A 25278-nucleotide genomic window follows, 5' to 3' on the forward strand; every position below is an offset into this window, starting at 1 on the left:
CGTTCGTGATCGGTGCCATCGCACTGGCGACATCGCTTGCCGGTACTCGAGGAAGTAGATGGACCAGGCTCGGTGGGATCGACATCCATTGGATCTGCAGAAGCAGTGGTGGTGAGCGACGGAGCAACAGACGACCAAGCATGCGTGGGATCAGAAGACGAACCAGAGACAGGCTCCGACTGTGACTTGGCTTTCTTGGGCCTGGGTGGCCGAGGCTGGCCATCACCGGTACCCTTGCGCTTCGGAGGCATGGGGGCAGAGGATGCTGGATGCCTGCCAGTGGTACTGGTCAGAGCAGAGACTTTCTTTATCGTACAATAGCGCGATGATCAGATCAAGGCGAGATGAGGGAAGAAAGCAGCAGGACGAAGGTGTGGCATTTATACCCGAGAGCAGGAACCCGTCTGCGCGGGCTGGTTGGGGAAGTGACCCTGTTCAAAAATCGCCGAGAGGTTCAAGCCAGGGATGTGAACGCGAAAATGGCGGCTTGATTGGAGGGAACTCAACCCCAGAAGCGCATCGCTCAATCAGCCGTGGGAAGACATCTGGAAGCACCCTCCGAACGGCAGACTCGAACAATGTGACCATCCCGACCTTGAACCCCTCGGACGCATTCAGCGCTGTTGTCTTCCTGTACTGATGCTTCACAATCCCAAAGAAGTTCTCGATGGGATTGAAGTCGGGCGAGGCAGGTGGGGTGAAGATCACTGACCATCCTCGGCGCTCGATGCAGTCCAGGACAGCCATTGTCTTGTGCATGCTGACATTGTCCATCACAATCACAGAGTCGTCTGGGAAGCTCGCTCGCTCAAAGAACTCGACCATCGAGTGTGTCTTGAATGATGTGGGGATGTACATGCGATGCAGCACACCAGAGTGGTTGATGGCAAATGCAGCCGAGACAGACTTGTGCTTCATGTTGTGGCGCCTCTGCAGTCGGGCACCTCTCTCAGAGTACCCATGGAGGGGGAAAATGGATTTCCTGATCCCTGTCTCATCGACAAAAACGAATCGTCGTGGGTCGATGGAGCGGACCTGGTCCCTGAACTGTGCCACTCGCTCATCCAGTCGCTTGGACTTGTAGAGGTGTGTTGCCCTCTTGTGTGAGAGACCTGCTCGGTGGATGGCAGTGTGGCAGAGTGAGAGTGATACTTTCCTCTGGAGGATGGACTCGAGCTTGCATCGCAACACAGGACCAGTCTGGAACGGGTCCTGTTCAATCAGGGTGCGAATGACTGGACATGCCTGCTCGAAGAAAGTGGATCTGCGAGCTGGGACCCGGGATGGGTCATCCAGCTTGCAACCTCGGTGCCATCGATGGATGGTGCTCTTGGATACACTGAATATGGAGGCGACCTTACGCAGGCTATGGATGAGGGCGTAGCATCGCAATGCGGCGGTGCGAAAGTCGGATGTGTGGCGAATGGTCATGGCCAGCGCGCGATAACATTGGGTAACAAAATATTCGATGAATGGTCAAAATCCCGGGTGTCCCGTTTTTTATTGGATCGCCCGTAATACCCCCCACGATTGCACCCAGAGCAGGGATCTAGCGACGACCCGGGTTCATGCATCAAATAGATTTCTCTCTCTGTCAGACCCAGTTTCGTCCTGCCCGCACTCGTCCCCGATCGCCTATATCTTGGTCCGGGTTGGTCTGGTCGGGTGTTGATCTCCAGATCTGTCAGTTGGATCTGTCAGTTGGATCTGTCAGTTGGATCTGTCAGTCGATCGGCTTGGCCCCAGTTCATTTGCCCCGGCTCATTCGCCCCAGCGCCCATCATCCCGAACCGGCCCCTCCCTCCCCTTCTTCCTGCTGCTGCCCTCGATCTGGCCACACGACCATACGCTTGCGCTCCCACATTGCATTTCATACGACGACAGCACTTCCTGAGCCAGACCTGCCTTTTGCCATGCCACCAAAGTCCAAGAAATCGCGGCCCTTCTCGTCAATCCCCGTCGCCGTCTCCATCGGCAACGTGAAGAACAGCCAGTCGTCCTATCTCCGGTCATCGTCGCAGTTCCATCTCGCCAACAAGCCAACCGAGGGCGTTCGTCCCGATGTGAGCATATGCGCCCCACGAACCGCTTGGTGATAGATGGCTGTTATACGCTCCTTCGCGAGTATACTCATTCGACTTCCGTCTGATCTGATCGCATGCCCAATATCGACCGCGTTGCATCGTTTGCCGGATAGCCGGTCAAGAACTTTGAGGATGTCATTATCATCCATCCAGGATCGCACTACTTCAGAATCGGCCTGGCATCGCAACCAGTCCCAAGGGAAGTCCCCCAGTGCCTCGCTCGTCGCATCCAGCCGCCGGCAGACTCGAGCGTCCATCCTCCAAAGCGAGTCAGACTGAACCCTGGATCGACCAGCGATCACCCGGACGATGCCACCGTTACCGCCACCGATGGCGATCCGGCGGACGACGATATCGACCAGAAGGATCTCGATGCCATCGAGTCCCATCTCAAGCAAAAGATGAAGGCCAACAAGATTCGGCTGGTGCTCAACGCCTCGCTGACTTTGGCTGCATACAACTCACAGTCGGCTCCCGTCACAATTGAAGATCACAACGACCCGTACAAGATCGAGTGGATTCATCTGGAAAGCGATAGCGAGTGTGTCGTTGGCACCAAGGTGAGTATGCATCCGTGCCGGCTGCTTCGACACTGTTCCTTCGCGAGAGGGAGAGAACTGGCCGTCATTCCCTGCATGGGTTGTTTCGTTTCGGGGGCTCCCATCGGATGTCGCCCTAATCCATCTGTCGGTACTGCTCCCAGGCACTTCAAGTCGCCCCCGCCCCGAACGTCCAGCTGTTCTACCCGATCTCCAAGGGAACATTCAATACAAGCCAATACGGTAGCATGCGCGCCTGTCTCAGCGACCTCAGCAGAATCTGGACCTACGGCATCGAAACCGAGCTTGCCGTTCCCCGAAAGGACTTTGGGTCTTACAGCGTCGTGGTGGTCGTGCCCGACGTTCACTCCAAGCTGCTGCTGAAGGAGTGGATTGCCATGCTGCTTGGAGATATGGGGTTCCGAAGCGCCATCGCGGTACAGGCAAGTCACCGGAATGCCGTTTGGCATGGGGGGGGGCGTTCTGCTGACAGAGACATGGGCTATGTGGTTCAATTGCAGAAAAGAATGTCGGATGCAGCGACGCACATGTAGTTTTCGGCGAGCCCTGCCCAAAGAACGACTCGCGGCCAGCGCCGCATCGCTTACGAACGAACGATTGCATGCTCCTTGACATTCCCCATCATTGTGCTCAGGAATCCATCTGCGGCGGCTTTGGAGCTGGCATCTCGCTCGCCTGTGTTGTCGACATTGGCGCAGAGACAACAAAAGTGAATTGCATCGAAGATGGCATGTGCATTGGCGCAACGAGGTAAGTCTCTGTGTGGCTCCACGGCACACCAGTATCGCCTGGGCATTGTTGCGACCGTAGAGCAGATCTTTAACCGGGATACATCCATGCGCTTCTTCAGCAAAAGCCTTTGCTACGGCGGACAGGACGTATCAAGCTTCCTGGCTGCTCTGCTGAAGCGGCGCGACTGTCCCTATCGAGAGCTGGATCTCAACCAAAGTATCCTGGATCGCGTGCTTGTCAACGACTTGAAGGAGCGCTTCTGCACACTGATCGAGGTGCTGTGATTCTGGATGCTCCCGCATAGCCGACCCACTCTACCACCGCCGTGAATATCGCGTATCGATCCTTTGTCAGAGTGCTCGTCGCATAGGCCGTTGCCCTGTCCCTCTATCTCCACCTGATCGGCTCATCGTCTTGTTCTTGTTCGTGCTTTGGCAGACCAATGTGAGCATGAGTCTCTGTGAGTTTTATGTTCGCCAGCCTCATCGCCCGACTCTTTGGTACTCCATGAAGATGTATTTGGACTCAATCGTTGCTCCCATGGTACGGGCCAGGCGCACTTGCCACAACAGCTGCTTTGGGGCCTCGCATGGCTGTCGCGGAAAGTAGACAAAATGGCTTGTTGGAGTACCACGCCGTTGGCCGTTGACATATGGCTAAGCGATCCATCTTGCTGTGTTTCGCACCAGTATCTGTTTTACCCTGGTGTCCTCCGATCCAAGAGCACCGCTGTCTCATCCAAGGAAGCTTCTTTTATGCGCTGGGACGCCGATCATATGGTGCCAAACGACACGGAGCCTGACGAGCCCCCAACGGTCGTGGTAACGGCGGCCGAACCCGAGGTTCCCGGCGGAGAAGCCGGAGCTGGAACACTCCCCAGCGATTCGGCCAGCACAAATGGCGCGACGTCCGCAAACCTAGAGGCCTCCGAGTCCGCCAGTAACATGCCTACCCCCTCGCTTCAGTCACTTTCAAAACCACCAACCCCGCCTCTCGAGCCCGACTCGGCTGCCGCCAACGCCCTGGAGCCGTTGGATGAAGCGATCGCGGGGTCTTTGATTGCATACTCCAAGTACATTAGCGCGGCCACCTCCAAAGAGAAGGATGTCGAGGAGCGACTGCAACGCATATCTCAGAACGTGCTCTTGCTTGGCGGGGGCAGTCTGGTGGCTGGTCTGGATCTGGTGCTTCAGGACCGGATCCGCGACCACCTGGAGCTCCGGGGCGGCTGCGTACTCCCAAGCGGCCAGTCGCTGATCCCGACACAGGTGCAAATCGTTCTGCGGCCACGCGAAATCGACTCGCGCGATGTGATCTGGAAAGGAGCTAGTATCTTGTCCAAGCTTGAGTCGGCCAACGACATGTGGGTCGGCCCAGAGGAGTGGGAGTGGCTGGGGCTGAAAAAGTGCTGTGTCTTCAAGTGGCTGCTTGGGTGGGATTAGCTTGCAACAATACATCCTGCGCCATTACTTCGGACAAGTGTTTCTGTCGACGCTGTTCTGTGCTGCTACCCGTGGGTATACTGACCCCCAATGCAAACGGGACGAGGCATCCCGCTGCAAGACTAGTTAGCGGTGCAAGTCTCAGCCTCTACGGAACATGAAGACTGGCGGAAATAGTGTAGACATTGGTGGACATCTATACTGTCAACGAAGCTACTTGAATGCATGTGATATACTCAGGAGCAAACTGAGGGGGGGGGACTCGTTTATTCAGCAAACAGGCGCATACAGATACTACTTGCGACAAGTCTGTTCACTTGGCTTGAGCCGATTCTGAATCCGCGACTGCACGGCTCTTGAGTATGTGCGCTGCCGCTACGCTTCGAGGATAGGATCAGTGGCGGCCCCTGTGAACTGTCTTGGTCGCCATAGATTCATATTTCTGTTTCGCCCCGGCACCAGCCCCAACGAGAACGAGTTAGAACTAGTTTCTCAGATGCACGAATCCCCGGCGGCTCATAATCGCTCGGACTGTACCTGAGTGCGATGCTTCATTGAGTTTCGCTCCTTGACGCTTTGGTAAAACTGATCTTCTTCATTCCGCCGGTGCTGTACAAACAGAGACATGCTCGAATCAGCCGTCCAGGAGAGGTATCAGAGACGAACCTCCTTTTGGCCACGGACATCGTCGAGGTGCATGTCGCTCGGAGTCACTCGTGTCTCCCGTGAAACACGGCGCAACAGACTCTATTTGCGACCTCGCCGCTCTTTCATACCTCTGCGTTTTGCTCAATCAACCCGATTTGCTGCTGCTGCACGGCTTTTGCCTTCTCGGTAATCACCATCTTGGCTGCGCGAACACAGGACATGTCTGGTGACACCGGGTATGTGCCTTCCCAGTCCAGTTCGGCGGCGATTTCGTTCCAAACTTCGCCAATCTTGAAGTCCAAGAACTTGGAAATCTGTCGTCGGTCGCAGATTTATCGGCCAGGTGAGCGCAAACCATCGAGTCTCCATAGGGAGGAATCACGCATCACTCTCGAATGGAAGAGCTACTGCGGATACCGCCATCATGACCACACAGGTCTTGTTTTTGGATTGTGAGGTGCACCTACCGCAGAAAGCTGAACCTGTTCCCGCACATTAAGGATGTCGCTGCCATACTCAAAGCCCAGTTTGCAAAACAGCGAATAGATCTTGGCCTTGAAACGGTGTCCAAGTGCCCAGCGATGGGTAGATCAAGGGCAGCGAGAGTAGTTTCAATACGCGGTAGCCAGTACAAACCACTCGGCGGGGCTCGAGTTCGCATCCACAAATGCATCCAAAGGAAGGTGAGCAAACGACACCGCTTTCAAAATCGACACTCGTACCCGTAAGTTCAGTGAAAGCTCTCTGATTGCGCTATCTGATTGCAGATCGTGCATTCCTCGCTGCGGCGTTTGGTGAGTGAGTGAGTGAGAGCCATGGTTCTACGCACGCCATAGACCACGAGTCACTCAGACACCGCGCGGCCATACATGGATGTCACCCATAAGTGGAGCAACAGTATCTTCGATGATTCCTTGTGCATTTTGCTGGACTGGCATACGATAAAGGTGTTTGGATGAGGACCAGGCACATCCAATAGTGCCGCCAAGCGAGAGAGGACCAGGAGCGGTACGAGTGTTGTCAGCGCAAGATGCACGCATAGTCTCCAAAGCGAATATGCTTCGTAGCAAGCGTGCTGATGCCATACCACCGAGAATGAGCTCTTCCTTTTGCCAGAGATCGATCAGGAAATGAACCAGTGTCTTCTTGACGTCAGCGACAGTTCGCCACTCCATCGCGTGCATTCTCGTCTGAGGAAATGGGTGCATTCAATTCGATGCGGCAGGTTCGTTTGCGATGTGGATAAGATATGCAATGCGCGATCCAGCTTCGCTGTCACGGTGGAGGCTTTGTGAACCAACCAAAGACAAAAAGGGCGCCTACCTTTGGGTTCTCCATCAGATCCAACAGTGTCCCAAGGATATGCTGCTGCAGCGTATGGGACGAGCGTTCGAGCAGATCGAGCATAAGGTAAACCCCTGCATTTGCATACCGTCTTAGAGGCTGGCGATTGTCGATATCGCTTGTCTTGCTGATCAATTAACATGACCGATCAACGATTCAACAAACCTCGGCTCTTAAAAAATGCATCTTCATTGAGCTGATCTCCGCAAACGGCGCCCCAAATGCACTCGATGACGCTGAACAGAACTGCCTCGCGCTCTTGTGGATCGGCCGAGTGGAATCTGGGTAGATTAGGTACGAGACACACAGTGAGCCTTCCCTCTATGCCAACTCCATACGCGATTGGTATAAGTGTTCTCGGCCTGGGTGCACTTACTTCAGAAACGGAATGAGGGCCTCGACACCGTCGTAGCTTCCAAACAGTCTTTTGTTTGAGTCACATGAGCTTCCCAGTGACGAGCAGAGAAGCAAAGTGATTCTCCACACCTCCGGAGGGTAATTTTCGCACTTTATGATCCCTGGGTGGATTTCCAAGTCAGCGTGCGCTAACATGGACTGACGTGTCCTTCACCCAACCCCAGCTTTCCCTTCCCTCCCAATGGATACCTACTTAGGAGCTGTGGCCACACTCCAAGCTCGCCAAGCGCCACGCGATGGGATGAGCCCATCCCAGAGATCGAAAGTATGGTCCGAAGCACAGTAGGCACAAGCTGTAGTAGGTCCTCCACGCCAGGCATGTACATCTTGTGGCAAGATCGGTCAACGGCCCGCTCGAGAAAGTCGATGAGCACAGAGTAGCCCTGCGAGCTCTCCAGCACATTGGCCAACCTCGATATGTTGTGTCGAATGAAGCCCAGGATCTTTTGGTGTACATATGTCTGAGTGGTTTGGATATTTGCGACCCCTCGACGACTGTCCGATGTCATTCAGCCCTACAAGCAAGCCGATACAAATACTGTACCTGGATCTGGATACCTTCGAGTTGTTGAGGCGACCATCGTTTCAATAACTCTGCTTCGCGATGGACGGCAAGATACGGCATCAAGCTTCCCATGATGCCGTTCTAGGATGGAGCGGCTTATCTTGTTTAGAAAGTGCAAAACGAACCGATAGATTGCTGCGCAGGCCGGCGAGTCGATAGAATAGCCCACCTCGAGCAGATACTGGAAGGTCCCTGGGTCGCCGCTGGCCCAGGTGAAGGCAAATACCAAGAGCCTCTTCAGCTGGTAGTCTTCCTGGCCAAACATCTGCCGGGTCGCGCAGAGTCAGCATAAGCGGCAATCAGCTCACTGCCATGTTCGCAAAAGGACTCACCGTATCAATAGTCGTCATGTGGTATGTTGGATAGATACCCGAGCCTTCGCGAAACGAAGCCAACAGCGTCCCTATCAGGCCGGTTGATAGGTATAAAGGTATGGCTCCAGTGTAGTTCATGAGAATCAGGATACTGACGTGCAGTGGCCAAAGGTAGTCAAGGACATAGAAAATGGAGCAAGGAATCGAGCCACCTCCCCTCTGTCAGCCAGTCGGCATCGCTTTTAACTTGACCAAGGTAAGGTCTGGCCGCAGCAAGTCCCCGATCGCCCGCACAGCAAATGCCCTGTTATCAAGGATATAATAACGATTTCGTTGCGCGCGATTCGTTGGACAACACTATGCCCGTCCCTGATGGATCTTGCAATGACTTGATTGAGACTCCCGATGGTTGCCTGAGACACGCAGCGATTCAACGTTCGGCCTTGAACAAAGCCCGCCGCTCTTTCCCAAGCATTGATGCAACCAACGGTGCGGAGTGCTAACACTACCTCGCTTGTCAAGGACTGACCAGAGGCGAATCCGTCCAAACTCAACGAGTTCCAAAGGATATCGATCCCGAGATTGAGGATCGAAGAGTCATTGGTCTCGCGCATAATATCCGCAATGATCTCGAGCAGACCCTCTACGCCGACAGGCAACAACGCGCAGAGCCCAATTCGACGCATGTCGGTGTCAGTTCGTTGGTAGCCTCGGGCCGTCAAGCGGGGTCTCTGCACCAAGCGACGGTGCATGCGCAGGATATCATGGACTAACTAGCGGGCTGCTGCTCAACTACCCACCATATATGATCTCATGACACAGCGTTTGGTATGTCGAAAGGCGGCGAACGGTTCGCAGCATGGTCCGGCGCGATTGTAAATCCTTCTGTGTCTCGAGTGCTCTGGCCAAGTTCATGACTGTGTCGCTGGTGGAGCAAGGAGTCTCAGCCGTTTGTTGATAATCCGAGGGATGTAAGATGCACTATGCTTACCTTTGCTTGATTTGAACGATCCATTCGTCGTTGGCGGTGTTACTCTTGGTCTTGATCTTGTCCAGCATGATGGGAGGACTGTTGTTGAGCGACGCTGCCTTGTTAAAGACTCGGCCATCCGCATCCAGATCGGTGCTGGCTCCCCCGGCGAGACAGACGATGATCTAGGAGTGTATATACAGACTTTTGGGTGAGTCGGTGATTGCACAGGTGAAGCAAGCAATAGTGCTGTCGGCAGAGTATCGGTCGACCCGAACTCGATGAGCTTTGAGGATCATGAGATCCAGGGCGGCCTATGCACCCGAGCCCACCTCAGAGACTATTTCGCATATCTCGAGGTTCTTCAAGCACAGCAAGGCAGTTATCGAGGATAGAAAATTGGCAATCGCTCGGTTCTCGCACGCCTCGTTCGTGTCGAGTCGCATGTTGCTGTATCGCCGAACCAAGAACGTCAGTGGAATGCCGACCACCGCGATATCGGCGGAGCATCGATTGGCTTGGGTGATGCTCACCGACATGCCGACAGAATTCGGACCACGGGACACTCCAAAATCGCAGCTCCGCTGAGAATCTTCTCGCGGCATATCATGAATATATCTCCAATGAATTGGAAGTCTTGCATTTCCTGAAGAACATGGCGGCGGCGTGTCAGGATGCCTGCGTTGGAACCATCAGTCCCTCTGGCCAGCCACAATCTCAACCGACGGTGGCCCGAGTCCGCGGCTGGCTTCGGCGTCAACATGCTCCAGTTCGGCATCACTCTACTCGATATCGATGCACCACTCGATACCCGTTGGGTTGCGACTTACCACTCCTCCACGGAGAACTTTGGCCAGCTTTTCCAAAATCGCGACGTGTCGGTCAAACATATTGCAGGTGTGCTTGGACGTCAAGACAGAAATGAGCTTCTCATAGTCGACAGCAGGGACCGCTGAAGCTGGACGAAAGTCCGGCATTATATCGCGCAGGTCGCTCGGTGGCTTTGGTCCAGAAAGCGGATCCAAGGCTCCGGTCCTGACTCTCGGTGCGGGTTGAAGCGCCGCCATGGTGGATGGGCTGCTCTCAGCGACAAAACCGATTGATCCTGCAGAAAAATGCCGTTCGAGTCATACGGCAGCAACTCTACGGCAGCAACTCTACGGCAGCAGCTTACGAGCCGAACGGCAATATCCCGCAGGCAATGGCGATTATCCCGGAAAAAGGGCGGTTGGGGGCTGATCCGCACGTCAGCCCACACCAGCAATCGCCCGCCCTCGCTCTCGCCCAGCTGCCGATTGGATATCATCACGCAGTTGCAGCGCTCGTCTGGCTGAATACCCGTTTCTGTCTCGTCGAGAGGGACAAGTGAATAAGCGGCGCTCGAGCACGGCTCTCCAAGAATCTCGTCCCAGAAACTCCAAAGCATCACGCCACATCCCCGAGATCGATACGAAGCAAGCCCGGCACAAGTGTCTGGATTCGCTGGATTTATCATCGATTCTCCTGCTGCACTCTCCAGCCTCCGAAAGCATCCATGCTGAGCCCGTCGAACGCCCAAGACGTCGACACGCAGAGCGCCGTCGCTGGAGACGAGCCCGCAACCACCGTGGCAAACTCGACCATCAAGATCTATGCCCGTGTTCGCCCGCTCCGCACAACCAATGCCAAGCTCCGGGTAACCCCTGGCCGATACTGGATCGAGGCGCCGATCCGAGAGTCGATGCACGACACCACCAGCTTTCCTGTCGTGGGATTCCGGATGCCAAGGGACGAGACTCAGGGCCTCGTCAACAACCAGCGAGAGTCGTTCGAGTTCAAGTTTGACCACATTTTCAACGTCGACACGAACCAAGAAGAAGTGTTTGACCTCGTCGCCAAAGATGTTGTGTTGAGTGCGCTCGAAGGCTACAATGGAACCATATTTGCCTATGGCCAGGTTCGCCGTCTCCCGGCGCAGGAATGCGCATCGCTTCACGCTTCGATTGCGACCACTGGCGTATTTGCCCGATTCGCCCGGCTGAATCTATCCGCTGACGAGACTTGCCGATCTGGTTCATCAGACGGGCTCTGGGAAGACATTTACGATCACCGGCGGTGCCGAAAAGTATGCAGACCGTGGCCTCATTCCACGATCACTGCAGTTCATATTCAGCGAGATCAAGAAGGTACTATTGCACGGGAGCAACGGTCATCTGGACGAGTGTTTCTCGGGATTCAGCTCTGTCCCTGGTACCGTCAGAGACAGCCTGACTAATGCCGTTGTCGGTCTGGTCGGTGCTGTCTGTGTGGATGCGCGCTGTAGCGAACCGATTGCCACTATGAGGTCAGCATATCATATCTTGAAATCTACAACGAGTCAGGATACGATCTGCTCGACAGCTCAAGAGATGCCAAAAAACTGGAGGACTTGCCGTAAGATACGACGAGGCAGCTCTGTGGGGGGGGGGACGCTTTTGTTCTGCATGCTGTAGATACTGCTGCATGCTGTGGATACTTCTGCATGCTATGAATACTTCTGCATGCTGCTTGCTACAGCTCTGGTTTTTCAACACCAGGAAGGTGGCCCTGCGCGAGGATTCGGATCAAAACATCCACATCGGAAATCTTTCTGCACAGCCGGCCATTAACGAAGAGGAGGCCCTCAACCTTTTGTTTATTGGGGACACCAACCGAATGATTGCCGAGACACCCTCGAATCCGGCTTCGTCCAGAAGTCACTGCATCTTTATTATATCGCTCGTGAGCAAGAAAGAGGGTGGCGACCGGATTCGCCGCAGCAAATTGCATCTAGTGGATTTAGCCGGGTACGCAAAGAACGGATGGACATAGCCTTGCAGCTGTCACATCTACCAAACATGGTGCTCGTGTTTTGCTTGGCCCTCAATGCGATACCCAGCCCGAAGCGCTTTCGTGGGCCATGGCTTGTTGACTGATACTCCCGAGCCTGCTCCAGCTCCGAGCGCACCTCTAGAACCGGCATCAACGGCACGCTGCTCAAAGAAGCGACATACATCAACCTGTCTTTACATTTTCTGGAGCAAGTAATCATTGCCCTTCACGAGAAGTCCCAGGGACGACGAGTCCATGTGCCCTATCGCAACTCGATGATGACCAGCGTCCTTCGAGACTCGCTGGGAGGCAACTGCAAAACAACGATGATTGCCACCCTGGCTGTCGAGGACCAGCTGATTGATGTGAGTCCAAGCGAGGCCATCTGCATGCGCATGAACCAAAGCCGAGTGGTTTCATAAGTGCCTGGGCACGACAATGGCTTTTACAGCCCCCCTCCCAGTGGATAATGTCTATGTAATGCAACATAGGAATCCATATCCACGTGCAGATTTGCCCAGCGAGTCGCACTGATCTCGAACAAGGCCACCCTAAACGAGGAGATCGACCCTCAACTCGTGATTGTCCGGCTCAAGAAAGAGATTGTCCGGCTGCGGGCCGAGCTCGCCTTGGCCCGCGGCGAGAGCAGCGATATGGACGGAGACTTGCCTGATTACGAAAAGGAGAGGTAGATATGCAGCGGGTTTCCCGGGGCCATAGTCAGGCACAGCAGGGATGCACGCCTGCCGGCCCGAGGTTTTGCTTCCGACGGTTCTTTAATCACATCGTGCGCCAATGGTGGATTGTTGCAGAATCAAACAAGCGGTGCGAGACTACCTCGGCGACCCTACCGGCGAGAGCCTGAACAATCTGTTCTTTGGCGACTACCGCAAAATATCATACGCCTTTTCTGCGTTCAAGGTATCGGCTCCGGCTCGCACTACAGAGACTGAATGCAAATACTTGCAGACTTTCGTACGCATTCGTATCGATTCTAAGCCAGTCACTCTCAACTTCAATCCATGCCCTGCAATGGCTGCTCGTCCTGGCTTGGTTGCACTCTATGTGACTACGTCTGAATTCAGGAACTGGGCCAGAGCGCAGCCCCTGCTTCTAAAGTGACCGGGCGAATTAAGGATGATGCCGATAGCGTCTCAACCCGAGTAGAAACGGCCCCAGCTCCGGCTTCGGCTTTGGGCTCGGTTAGCAGCGCCGAGCTTGATCGCTTGAGAGGCTTGGTGAGCCACCGCGACAACGAAATTAGTATGTATATCGCCCAGAACGGAAGCGCTATATCGCGATGTGGCCTCTCGTACTGATCGTTCCTCGCACCCCTCTCCGCTGAAACTGCAGATATCCTGGTTGGAATGCTGAGCAAATATAAGGAGCAGCTCGCAGCCCGATCTTCTGATCACAGCCTTCCGCAAGCTGGGCAGGCGTCTACCGGCAGGGACTCTGAAACATCGCAGTCCAGTCAGTTGGATGCTATCCACCCTTGGGATAGATTTGCTGCAAATCCAAATGGCAGAGACTCAAAGTACGGCACGCAACCGGATACGGCCCAGGCGCACAATCAATTTGGAAGCCACTCTGCTGTCCATCATCCATCTCCGCAGCCAGTGTCGATCCCACGCGCACCACTCGACTCTTCCAAGTCCGAGGATAAAGGTGCTGCACGGAAAGCTGCCGAAAGTATGATATCGACAGAAAAAGCCAAGGCGTTTGAGATATTTAAAAGCGGCTATCCGTCAAGCGGCTGGATCGATGGCCAGAAGGCCATTCTGAAGGAAAAGTACTCGCTGGCCAAGGCTCTAGGCGAGCAAGCTCACGACCTACGATCCAAAATCAGTTAGGTGTCGATCTATATTTGAAATGCAGGATTTCAGTCGGCCTTCGTTGTGACAAATGTGGCAGACTATAGTTGGTTGTACTGCCGCTACCTCCACTCAGATCTCGGCAACTAAACGATCTCTCGTCTCTGCCACATCATTCGGCAGAAAATATGAAGAGCTCCCTAGACGCTGCTGGCGACGAGACCGGGAACAACAACGACGCTGTCAAAGCCGCTATTGGTGACCACGTCCAGCGGTATGAGCCACTGCTGAATTCACCTGCCTATCCAATACAGATTGCTGGTGGATAGATGTCAGTCGCGCCGCCTGCTAGCAGCATCGCTCATCACCTGTCGCTCTGCTGGCACACATAATACTCATGGACATGCAATGGACAGATACAAGAAAGCATATCAGCAGCTCAAAGATCTCAAGATTGAGATTGAGCATCTCCACCATTTGCTCGAGCAAGCGCGGCACCGGTTGACCCGCGATTTCGAGCATTGGTACGTTAGCGTATATTTATCCGGTGATGAAGTTCCGGACACAAGCCGCACCAGGTCTCTCTCATCCACAAGCAGTCGCACCGCAGACGAAGAGACGCTCGTGACATCACATGCACGACGCCACGATCCGGTCGCACCCAAGGGCGAGTCTGGAAGCCCGGCTGTACCAAAGTGGCAGTCAGACTCGTCAATCTACTCGGCGCGATCGTATCTCGATCAACCTCGCTCAGCCGTGGCGGCGGATGGTAGAGGCGAGGCCAGAGGAGATGGCCGAAGCGAGTCTCGATTTGGAGCCGCCTATCAGGTCAACGATCGGACAAGCCGACCAGCTAGTCGCCAGACGGCAGAGAGGAGCCGCATGCAACGCCAGGTCAGCCACAGTTCATCTTCCTCGGATGGGACGGCCGTGATGGCGAGAGCGAGTTCACGACAAGATGTCTTAGCAGCTCATCGGCTGCCGGATCCAGTGGGTCAGACCATAGGCTCCTCGACAGACTACCATGTCAAGTCCGAAGTTGATGCCTTTTATCAGGCGCGTGAAAAGACCCTTCGATCGCTGTCGAGGACCAACAACTCTTCATGACAGTGGTCGTGATGGGGGCTCCTGGAGCGTACGCTTGCCCGCACTGTCAAGGCACCGGATGGGTCTCAGCCTCCAATGTCTCGATCTGGCTCCATACACCCACCAATACATTTGTTTCGGCTGGCAAATCCCGCGCATGTGTCGGGTCGCATTTCGGGCTGGGTGCTGATGACCAGTTGCGCGCGCGATGGAAGGGCGATGATGGCGCCGGCGCTCCCAAATACCTTCCCGAGTCTGACGCCCGTCGTCTCAAGGAACAGCTCCATACTCTTGCACCTCTGCCTGACTCTCCTGTTGGCTGTCGGCATCATGGACAAGCGCAACATCTATCAAGAGAAACTCTCGGGTGTGGTCTCGGTAGGTATCGACGCTGCAAGCACATGTCTGCTCTCCAGGCGGCGTGCAGAGTTACTCATTGTATATCCAACCCCGCCGCACAAGAACCACTTGACGAAAACTTGGCACCACTCCAAGTCCCTTATCCATGGCCGCCTGAAGAGAATCCAGGAGTCGCAGGTCCAGCGACGCTGGCTTCGCGTCGTACTTGCAGTTGCGCTCCTGGGCGGGTGTATTTTCCTTGCCCTCTACAAGCCTCTGCTTTCGGCGCAATATCTTCGTCGTAAATGCCTCGAGAACAAGCCCCACTGCCTCTACGTCTTCAACGAGCTGGGTGTCGCGTTTGATCCCTCCAGCATCCAGAGGAACGTGGACGAGTACAGACTCATACATCACCCCGATCGCGAAATCTACAACACGACCTCGATTCCCAACGTCATCCACTTTGTTTTTGGCCTCTTTGAAGACTTTGATGGAATCCCCTTCGGCATCCTGCAGTTTCTGGCCATCAAGGTAAGGTCAAGACGCGCTTCACACGCTTCACCACTCCATCCCACGGCAAACGATCTGCCGTCATAAGTCAGTTCTGCTGGACGATTCTCGCGCTTAGGCTGAGATATCAAGCGTGGACAGTCCATTATGAGTTTAATCGAGTTCCAGCAACCCGCCATCGTTGCACCCATCCGTTCTGTGCAATGCCATGCGTTGGCTTGCGCTGCCGCCTCTCGTCATGGAACGCTTCGGCGACGCGATCATGGCTGACAGCTCTCTTTGTCAGTCGGCGGCGGAAGTGCATAGCCCTGCTGCGATCTACTGGCACTATCTCCACCTTCCTGCAAGCGATAACCATTGGTGGGTCCAATCTCAAAAGTACCTTACCTTGAGACCAATCGATGAGACCTATGTAATCCATAGCGAGAGCGCTGCCTCGCGCAATGAGCTCTTGGAACTGGTATGTATGTTTGTGGTGGGGATGGACGGGCCTGGTCCGAGTTCCCAGCAACATCATCACGCACAGCTGATCCATCACCCCGACTTTGAATCTAGGTCAAAATCCACATTCTTATGAACGAGGGCGGCGCCGTTCTCGATACGGACATTATTTCCATCAAGCCGTTTGATCCTGAGTGGAACGCCCATGGGCGCTTTATCATTGGCCAGGAAATCGAAAAGTCGCAGCATGGCGACCGAGTCACACTCTGCCCATCCGTGGTCATGTCTGCCCCAAACTCTAGCTTCGTCAACCGATGGATTAGAATGTATGAGGAAATCTCGAGCAGCAGCAGCACAAAGTACAACGCCGGAGCAGACTTTGACTTTCACCGGATGTACGACCAACTCTGGATAGAAGACCCTGAGGATATGAATGTATTGAATGCCAAGCGGTTCTCGAACCCAAGCAAGGTGCGTGCCATCTCTATCTGCTCGGCCATTCGCTCTCAACAGGCGACCTGTGCTCGTATCTCCGGCCTAGCCGATATGCACATTGCCCGGACTCTATCTCCGGGCCGGTGCCACTATAGATATTCAGGGCCTTGGATCTGGTTCGGGGCACTGCGCCAGCGCACTTGTTCCCTGGCCAGGCTTCCCTGCAACAAACCAAGGCATTTCGGTGCTTCTCCACTCCGGCTGAGCAGCCGTGGCTGACGACCTCTTTCTTGCTGCAACTCATCCATCAAGGATCCCACGAGCTTTGCGGCTGTGTTTTCCGACGACCAAGTCGCAGCGCTCGACTTTGAGCAGACCTATGTTCTGCATTCGTTTTCCCAGCGCCACTACGATCTGTACTTTGTCAACATGACCAAGCAGACCATCATGAACTCAAACAGCGCCTTTTCCAAGTTTACTCGGCCGCTTTTGTACGGGATTCCAGATATTTCGGAAGACCAGAAGGCCGAGGAGCTGGCGTGGTATCTGCGGCTCAAAGCCATGGCCCAGGAGCGTCGGGAGCTCATGAAACAGACCAATAAGGCGTTCCGGGATGCCCGCGCTCAGAAGCGGCATGAGCAGCTCGACCGAATGAGACGGCTGGCCGACTACAAGCGCAATTTGGAGCTGCTAGAAAACACCGAGCAAGCCCGCGAAATCGACCGGATTACCGAGGAGAAGCAGCGGCTCAACGAAGAGTGGGCGCGACAGCAGATTGAGAGCGTCAACTCGGAGGTCTTTGAGACAGAGTCGATGCTGTGGAAGCGGCCCCGCCGCAAGGACATGCTGATCAACAAGTGCTTGATCGGCATCTGCGTAATGTAGCGGCCAAGGATGCCCTCCCCCAGTCACGCCCGGACCGGACAAGCACCTGCTGGCGACGCTGCTGAACGACTTGTCCGCATTCTGAACCAGCGTCTGCAGCTCCGTGGATGCTTTCGTCGAGGCCAATGCCTCACATGCCGCCCCAGCGGCTTGCACAAATACAGTGCCAGCATTTCTGTTCATCGTCTTCAGGATGCAACAGGCACATTCTAATATATCGTATATCACGATCGCCGTCTCCGCCGGTTCCGTTTGGAGGCGATTGCATACCTTGCGTCATCTGAGGAGGATCTGTCTTCTCGGGCACTGGCGCTGGGCTGGCGCGGTTTTGGGCTGCAGCCAGGGCCAGGCAAAATGCGACCCAAGGCCTGGCGCTGCCGATCCGCCGTCAGCGTTCATCTGGGTTCCATCCCTCCCTCCCGCATCCCGAGCTTGCCCCTCCCCCACCTGGAGGCCGCTGCGTTCTCGACCTTTGCTGAACCATGTACTCGGCTGTGCCAACATCTGTCGGCACTGGCGCCTCGCCGAATTGGGAGGCTCTCCGGAAACAAGCCCGGCAGCTGGAAAACGAAATCGAACTCAAGCTCGCCACCTATGCCAAGCTCGCCTCGACCTCATCCGGCTCCACCCCGCTGGCGGCCTCATCATCTTCGACGAATGTGCTTGCCGCTCCTGCACACGTGTGGACATCTCCTGATGTCGCCGAGCTCGAGGTCGACGATCTGCTCAAGAGGGTCTGTATTTATCGGGCAGTCAGGGACTCGAAGGCCATCTGCAACTCGATGGTCAGCGGCAGCGGCGGCTTTGTCCATAACCCACCCGGCTTCGGAGACGGGATCCGTTCGAGGAACAGACGATCCACAAATCTGCCGATAGTTCACTTGTGGCTCTTGAGATCAAGACCGCTGGATCGGCAGGAATGTCTGCGTGGCGTACGGTTGGCTCCAGAGCCCGTCGCCCCCCCCCTGATCCCCCTGCCCGAGGGCTCTCGGACTGATATCCGGAACAGAGTCTTGTCTTGCCGGACTGACCCGATATTCCTGTCTCGTTGCTGCGCAGCTCACCGCGGTCGTCAATTCCATGGCCGATGTTCTTGAAAACTCGCCTGCCGGAGTTCCTTCCAATTCATCTATGATGCATATGCTCCAACGACACCGCGATATACTCTTTGATTACACCAAGGAGTATAAGAAAACAAAGGTGACCAACCGCGGCTGATGGCAGCACCTTAGCAGTCGAAAGCCGAGACAGATCATCTCCCCCATAAACGGGCGGATTACTGGAGCACACTGCTGCCGACGCGCTGGTCTGATCGGCTGTCGGCCCTCGCCTGCCGATCGTTATCCGCCTCTGTCCGCACGGCTGCGATGCTTGGTGCCGTGTCTGCTGGCTGACCGGTTTCGGCTGCAATTCTACTCCTGTCGCCATCTGCGGCTTGCTCATAGGCAAACATAGTATCGGCCAAGGAGCACGCCGAGCTCCTGACTACAATCAACAATGACATCAAGTGAGTCTTGAAACCAAACGCAACCTGGACCGTGAGATCGGCTTGCCACAGCAGGTCACTGGACAAAGCAGTGCCGCACCAATACCAGTGACTAACAGAAGCGCCGTCAATCTCCGCAGTTCATATCGGTCCGGGGCATCGGCGCAGGATTTCTATCTTTCCGAACGCAATCGTATCGACAACTCGCATAGCATGACAATCAACATTTTGGAACAAGCTTATGAGGCTCGCGCGTCTCTAGCAGCCCAAGGCCGGATGCTTCTTGGAGCACAGGGTCGGTTGGGAACAATCATGGGTAAGCTTGGGCTGTGTCTGTCATAGCTACAAATGCTTCTTCCGCGTCCGCGCTCGGCCACAAGTCGCCGATGTGGTATCGGGCTCGTACGCATATCGACAGCCCATGATTGCCGATTCTGCGACTGACGCCTCGAATGCCCCTTCGCAAGCACGGTTCCCGGTCATCAACAATCTGATGAGCAAAATCAACCTCAAGAAGAAGCGGGACGCTCTGATACTCGGGGCGGTCGTGGGCGTGTGCACTTTTATATTTTTTTGGTACTTTTTCACTCGTGGATAGGCGCGGTGGCCGAGAACGAAGAAGCGCGGCTGTAGCTTGCTATTCTCACTGCCGGCATCAAGCTACTGCACTCACGCCTGTCCCTGCTATATCTAGCTCCCGTGTTTGGATTATCGTCACCCTGGACAAGTCAGAAGAAGCACGGGTTGGTTTGAGGGGGCAGGCTTTTATTTCAACTGGGAGCAGGGCGAACCTGTACTTTGATCCAGCTCGCGGACTGTATGGTCTTGACTGTAGGATTGGCTCGGGCAATCGTTGTGGCCTTGTCCTGTACAACTAGACGCTCAATACACCTGGCCGGCCTCCTGTGGCGATCGACCATGCGCAAGTGCCAAGTTGGGCTCCGCTCACAAGGCGGTGGAGGAGGGGCTATGACGGGCCGACGGGCGACCCCTCGAGGACCTCAAAGCCCTGTGCTTCGAGATCCGCGACGAGGAAATGTCTGTAGCAGCGCAACCGCTCGCAGCCCATCTTGGTTTTTTTGAGACTCTCCAAGTTTTTTGTGATTGCCTGCTCGACCCTGGACTTGGCTTGCTTTGAGAGGGGCTGAAGAATGCTGAGGTGATCTTGAATGCGGATCTCATTGAGAAGCTGCTTCTCCAGGCCTGACGATGTATTGTTGATCTCTTCGAGTTTCATCTGAACCAACGGCCAATCGCGAGGCACGGTGTAAATATGGTCGGATACACCATCGGGGAGATGCTGAGGAGCACGAGTGCCCCCGCAGCATCGACGGTGATTCTCTCGCCCGTTGCACGGTGTTCACCGACTTGCAAGCTGCCATTCAAATGGGCAAAGTGGTCGCTCGTGTTCGTACCTGGATAACAGCCGCTCTTCCTTCTGCGTCGGCCATTTCGTTCGTGTCTTTTTCGTCTTCCAGACCGACGTTTGGCGTCCGCACTTGGGACATTTGTGTCTGACTTGACTGTCGCTGCTGCTGCTGCTGTTGCTGTTGCTGTTGCTGTTGCACGTTCATGGCCATCTGCCTCGTGAGCTGTACTCGCGATCTTACCCCAGCAGTTTTGAAGGTGGCGGCCATGTTGATTTTTTCGACCCAGTCATGAGCCGCTTCGTCGCTCTCAGCCTGTAACAGGTACTGTGCACCGCTCGAGAGGTTGAACCGAAAGACGAATCGGCGATTCTTATAAGTCGGGTCGAACAAACAAACGGCGTTGTCGGAGCCATAGATCGACGATGCCTTTGGGGCGTTCTGGCTATCCTGTTGCCGAGGGGGAACAGTCAGAGTAAGAGCGTTGGCAAGGGGCTCCAGGTGGTGTAAGGCTCAAGCCCGAGCCTCATCGGTGCACGTCGAGCCGAAACTTCCACAAACTCGGCGGCCACCGTCGCTGTCGATGCCGAGACAAGAAATCATAACCTCTACTATGCACCCCAACTCCCATGTTTGATATGGCTTGACTCACCGCGTCTTCGCCGTAGAGACTCAGGCCGGCATTCCTTCGCTTCACGAACCACTCCCAGTTTCGGAACAAAATCAACTGGCTACCACTCAAGACGGCCCAGAACTTGACCCAGACGCGAGAGGTATGCTTCGTGCTAAAATCCTTCCAGTCCTTCTTGCGATGTAGGATCCCGTCGCGAGAGTGCCGCAACAGGGCAACGGCAAGGCGTTCGTTGCTACCAGTATGGCCAGCAGCTGCTGGCGCTGGGGCCGAGGCAGTGACAGGTGAGGTCTGGCCTTGCTTTCCAGCAACAACGCTGGAGACCGACGATCCAGCCGATATCCGACGCGTCGAGCTCTGTGACAATGGACTCGATGATATGCGACACGACGCATGTGACGACGAGGTTGTCCCCATCGGCGAAGAGCCGCATTCGCTGCTGCTGGCTGAAACGGAAAGATTGCGCCCAAGGGCTTTGAAGAAAGGCTTCTCGAGCTGTTTGCTGGGATTAATGGGGTACTCGAATGACACAGCCATGATGTCTGTCTGCAGGCCTCTGTAGGCCTCGGCCATGGTAGGAACTGGCCGGTCGGGCCCAACCTGTTGCAGTTGAGTTCGCGGTGTGTATTCAGAAGGAGGCAGGCAGGCAAGAGTAAAGCATGATTAGTATTTCAGGGATATAAACTTCGCGACAGTCGAGTCCCGATATGGCTATGCAACGACAACCCACGGTCATTCAAGCGGATACACCTTTGGCGCAACGAGCGGCCACATCTCCGAAGAAGCCACTTGATCCAAGCATGACAGAGAAAATGCCGCGATTGAGTTGAAGTATTACCTGATTGCTCTTGGTTTCATCGCCATGGAAGATGGAGAGCCAGCTCTTTGCTTGATCGACTTTGACGCCGCTGATCTTTTTCTTGTTTTTCTTGATCAGCACGCCTCCATCGACGGGATCAACATCATCGACCATGTACTGGAAGGACTGGTGCTTGATGTTTTCGTAGAACAGCTCCAGAATGTCAGTGGGTATCACAGAGGAGTCTGGGCAGGCGCACTTCGTGTTGTCGATAAAATCCTGTATGCGCATTTTGTTCCGGTGGGCGGGGTTGTGTAGGTCCGAGTTCAAGAGGACCAGTGCAAATGATATAATGTGGATAGTTTCTGGTGGAAGACGATGATGGGTAAGCAAGACTTGGGCGATCATTGGGGAGGCCTCGATTTGTCCTCCCTGCGCTCGTCTACACATGAGCCTGTAATGAAAAGCGTTACCTGCGCTGTCGAGAATTCGTGGATTGGTTTCAAAGTACCGCCGAGCAAAGGCCATCAAGATTCGATCAATCTCCTGTGACTCGGGCGGCAGCATGAACGAGTATAGGAACTTTCGGAGAGCCATATCAAGGGCAATTTGCTCAAAGTTGTACCGGCGCATGAGACACTCTAGTACGGCGGCGTGGAAGTCATCTCTGTAGGTGCGGGCAGTATAGTTTCACGATCCGCAGGTCAGGAGAAACGACACGATGTTAGAGAGTCATCCACACACATTCGTGACATATAACAGCTGCAGCCTCGACGACATACGGCTGCGGCCGTCCAAGAATGCTGACTGTGGCCCTGTTCACTTACTCCTTTGAGAGGAGTTTGGCGAGCTCCTTCTTTGAGATGGTCACCAGAAGCTTCTCCAGGTACTCTTCTGGGTTCTCCTTCCGTGGCGGATTTACCATGATGTTTCCGATTACGACCTGGCTCTTTCTCCGGGTCTCGACAGTCGGTTTGTGCTGCGTCACTATTTGCTGCGACAAAGATGGGGCCGCTTGTGCCGAGTAGACTTGCTGCTCCGATAATCTGGCCTGCTGCTCATATGGCGACTGCGGCGCTAGTGGGGGTAAGTTGCACGGATCAGCAAGTACTTGGGAGCCAGCGACTGCGACAGTATAGCCGGGTGTCGCCAGGGTGCTGCCTCCTTGTTGGTCAATGGTTGGGAGCACCTGAAGGGGCTCTTGAAACACCTGGGTCGGTTGACTCGATCCAGATCCAGATCCAGATCCAGATCCAGATCCGCCGATCAATAACGATTGCGTTGACGGCTTTTCAGCTAGTCGGGACGAGGAGCTTTGTCCGATCGGCAAAGCACTCTGTAAGCCTTGAGACTGGAGATGAGGCAGAGACTGGGGGCTCACGTGCTGAAGCGAGAGCAGAGATGCGTCCAATGCCTGGGATTGAAAGAGATGGGTGGACTGCGCGGCTTGCTGACCAAGAGGTTGTGGAGGTCCTGGTGGAATCTGGAGCTGCACAGGAAGCACATGGACTTGCTGAGGCTGTATCGATTGGGACCTCAACGGCTGGGCGGCGAGTTCAGAAAAGGCATGGGAAAAGTTTGAAGAAACCGGCGAGACGGGAACGTCGTCGGTGGGTACGGTGGCGTTGCTGGAAAGCTGTGTCGGTGGTCTCGCTGGAGCGACTTTGGCGAGCTTTGGGAAACTGCTGGCGATGGCAAGCTCCGTGGCCGTCAGGATGGAGGGAGTCAGCTCGCTGGCCTCAGGGATGCCGCCGTCAGTTGGAATGGTCAGCGTCACACTCACGGTGACGTGGCGGGTCGATGCTGATGGAATAGACGGAATGGACTGGATAGATGGATAGAGAGTGTGCTTTGGCGACATGGGGCCGATAGAGCCCGATGGTGGATGACCTTGCTGCTGATGGTCCGGTCCTGGACGGACACCGCCCAGACCATCGTCGTTGTCCAGGTTATGGTACGATCCTTCGGCCAGGTTGTCTTCGCCAAGGATGGAAGCCACAGCCTGGGGAATACGCTCTTTGATAACGGAGCTGCGAAAGGATCCTCCGCTTGAGTTCATGACAAGGCTCCCGCGTATCGAGTCGCTTGGGTTAACGCCACCATAGACTTCGTCTGGACCGGTCACGATTCCCCCGCCACAGGACTCGGGCTCAACTTCCATCAGCGAACTGGAATTGGAGTAGCTCGCTTGGGTCATCACAGCCCCAGCAGAGCCTCGGTGCTCGAGAGAGTATCGGGGATGGAATGAAATATGTGTGGGAGCTGCTGATTGCTGCGGGGAGGCAATGGTTGCTTGGGGCGGGTGGATCGTGATGGATCCTCGGCCCGAGAGATTTGTAGATCCAGTCGATCCCCCGAGGCGCTGACTTTGAGAGAGCCTTGTTGCTGAAGATACAGACGACTGAGGCCCCGACCCCGACGCCGGCAGCTCGATCCAGCTCTCCTGGCCCTCAGCTCTCATGCCCAGCGCGGAGGGTGGATGTGGAGCTCGCACCGCTCCCATATTAGACATGGCAATGTGGTTGATGTTTCGAATCATCACGCTTTCAGAGATGGTTTTGCCGGCCATCTTTGGCGAGTTTGGAATGCTCTTGGAGCCATGATGGAAGCTTTTGCTAGTCATGACGAGCGGGGGCCGTTGGAACTTTGTGCCGCTGCTTTGACTTCGGAAGCGCGCTTGGTGTTGCTGCTGCTGCTGCTGTTGTTGCTGTTGTTGCTGCTGTTGTTGCTGCTGGAGCTGCTGTTGTTGTTGTTGCTGGAGCTGCTGTTGATGATATTGCTGATGTTGCTGCTGCTGTAGCTGTTGTAGTTGTTGATATTGCTGTTGCTGAATTTGTTGAAATTGCAGGTGTTGCAGGAATTGTTGGTGTTGTAGCTGTTGCTGCTGAAGCTGCTGTTGCGTTGGATACTGCTGATATGGCGGCTGCGGCTGGTTCAACTGCTCCGGGACCAGCATCAAAGGCTGTTGCTGCTGCTGTGAGCTTTGGACTTGAAGAGATTGAAATGCATCTGAAAACATGTCGAGCTGAAGGCCTTCCGCTGGCACGATATACGATTCCAGATCTTGACTCGTTTGCAGATCGCAGGATGTGATGGGCGTCAGACTGACTTCGACCATTGTGCGGCTGCGTGGACGAATCGATGGAGCCACAGGTGCGGGCTGAGAGGGAGGGACAGGGCCCTCCGTCGCTGCCGATGGGGGCTGAGCGTCCATGTTACTTCACAGCCGTGGGATATCCAAAGGCAACGCGAGCGCGTCGTGAGGCCGAGGCCAAAACGAACGGGACGAGCAATGTGCGGTTGATGAAGACTTAGTGAGCTGCACTGCGGCAACGGTACGCCCGTCGAGCCATGTCAGTATCGAAGCCGCTCATGGAGACACGACCGCTCTGCCCGAGCCGTGATCCCAATCCGATCGCGATGATTCCATCGAGGACGAAGGGATGTGTCGCGTCGGCTTCTGGTGAGTCCCTCTGGCGAGTCTCGCCGACTTTGCAGGGCGGCCGGGTGCTATGCTGATTTACCTCGGAATCAGGAGTGTGTGTGCTTGCTTGCCTCCTCTTGAGCCGGAATCGATGTC

General features: G+C 55.1%; 7 protein-coding genes across 7 annotated transcripts; 4 read left to right on the forward strand and 3 right to left on the reverse strand.

Annotated features, from left to right (window-relative positions):
- The first annotated feature begins 1483 nt into the window (after positions 1–1483).
- BJ171DRAFT_498642 (uncharacterized protein) lies at positions 1484–4855 on the forward strand. The gene is made up of 8 exons (XM_053110391.1): positions 1484–1694; positions 1906–2063; positions 2198–2644; positions 2788–3066; positions 3279–3394; positions 3495–3651; positions 3815–3919; positions 4066–4855. Exons 2-8 carry the CDS (start codon positions 1914–1916, stop codon positions 4816–4818), a joined length of 2007 nt encoding a protein of 668 aa, XP_052968157.1. The 5' UTR covers positions 1484–1694; positions 1906–1913; the 3' UTR covers positions 4819–4855.
- Positions 4856–5193: 338 nt separating this feature from the next.
- On the reverse strand, positions 5194–10416 carry BJ171DRAFT_612600 (armadillo-type protein; the record flags this gene model as incomplete). Its single annotated transcript, XM_053115292.1, has 19 exons — positions 9907–10416; positions 9610–9722; positions 9409–9526; positions 9098–9261; positions 8907–9031; positions 8636–8749; positions 8125–8195; positions 7962–8057; positions 7772–7873; positions 7421–7688; positions 7187–7328; positions 6976–7091; positions 6790–6884; positions 6554–6656; positions 6336–6397; positions 5934–6020; positions 5595–5780; positions 5356–5427; positions 5194–5232 (listed from the first exon to the last, which is right to left on the reverse strand). Exons 1-19 carry the CDS (start codon positions 10141–10143, stop codon positions 5194–5196), a joined length of 2310 nt encoding a protein of 769 aa, XP_052968158.1. The 5' UTR covers positions 10144–10416.
- A 132-nt stretch (positions 10417–10548) lies between these two features.
- Positions 10549–14826, forward strand: BJ171DRAFT_597757 (kinesin family member 6; the record flags this gene model as incomplete). Its single annotated transcript, XM_053114779.1, has 13 exons — positions 10549–11012; positions 11137–11241; positions 11379–11488; positions 11632–11880; positions 12030–12270; positions 12397–12593; positions 12718–12826; positions 12991–13168; positions 13259–13753; positions 13903–13993; positions 14136–14243; positions 14319–14488; positions 14711–14826. The coding sequence occupies exons 1-13, from the start codon at positions 10611–10613 to the stop codon at positions 14824–14826; spliced, it is 2571 nt and encodes an 856-aa protein (XP_052968159.1). The 5' UTR covers positions 10549–10610.
- A 201-nt stretch (positions 14827–15027) lies between these two features.
- Positions 15028–17672, forward strand: BJ171DRAFT_597758 (uncharacterized protein; the record flags this gene model as incomplete). Its single annotated transcript, XM_053114780.1, has 5 exons — positions 15028–15183; positions 15268–15675; positions 15941–16114; positions 16210–16566; positions 16843–17672. The coding sequence occupies 5 exons, from the start codon at positions 15028–15030 to the stop codon at positions 17413–17415; spliced, it is 1668 nt and encodes a 555-aa protein (XP_052968160.1). The 3' UTR covers positions 17416–17672.
- A 116-nt stretch (positions 17673–17788) lies between these two features.
- Positions 17789–19817, forward strand: BJ171DRAFT_498648 (Golgi SNAP receptor complex member 1). Its single transcript, XM_053110392.1, has 5 exons — positions 17789–18149; positions 18475–18615; positions 18861–18922; positions 19042–19217; positions 19369–19817. The coding sequence occupies exons 1-5, from the start codon at positions 17898–17900 to the stop codon at positions 19497–19499; spliced, it is 762 nt and encodes a 253-aa protein (XP_052968161.1). The 5' UTR covers positions 17789–17897; the 3' UTR covers positions 19500–19817.
- BJ171DRAFT_40800 (uncharacterized protein) lies at positions 19684–22378 on the reverse strand. The gene is made up of 5 exons (XM_053107257.1): positions 22172–22378; positions 21738–22063; positions 20921–21499; positions 20317–20718; positions 19684–20138 (listed from the first exon to the last, which is right to left on the reverse strand). The coding sequence occupies exons 1-5, from the start codon at positions 22329–22331 to the stop codon at positions 19869–19871; spliced, it is 1737 nt and encodes a 578-aa protein (XP_052968162.1). The 5' UTR covers positions 22332–22378; the 3' UTR covers positions 19684–19868.
- Positions 22379–24317: 1939 nt separating this feature from the next.
- On the reverse strand, positions 24318–24816 carry BJ171DRAFT_580156 (uncharacterized protein; the record flags this gene model as incomplete). Its single annotated transcript, XM_053114019.1, has 2 exons — positions 24318–24591; positions 24752–24816. The coding sequence occupies 2 exons, from the start codon at positions 24814–24816 to the stop codon at positions 24318–24320; spliced, it is 339 nt and encodes a 112-aa protein (XP_052968163.1).
- Between the last annotated feature and the right edge of the window lie 462 nt (positions 24817–25278).

The sequence above is a fragment of the Polychytrium aggregatum genome, assembly GCF_025602895.1.
Source record: "Polychytrium aggregatum strain JEL109 chromosome Unknown BJ171scaffold_12, whole genome shotgun sequence".
Classification (NCBI taxonomy): Eukaryota; Fungi; Chytridiomycota; class Chytridiomycetes; order Polychytriales; genus Polychytrium; species Polychytrium aggregatum.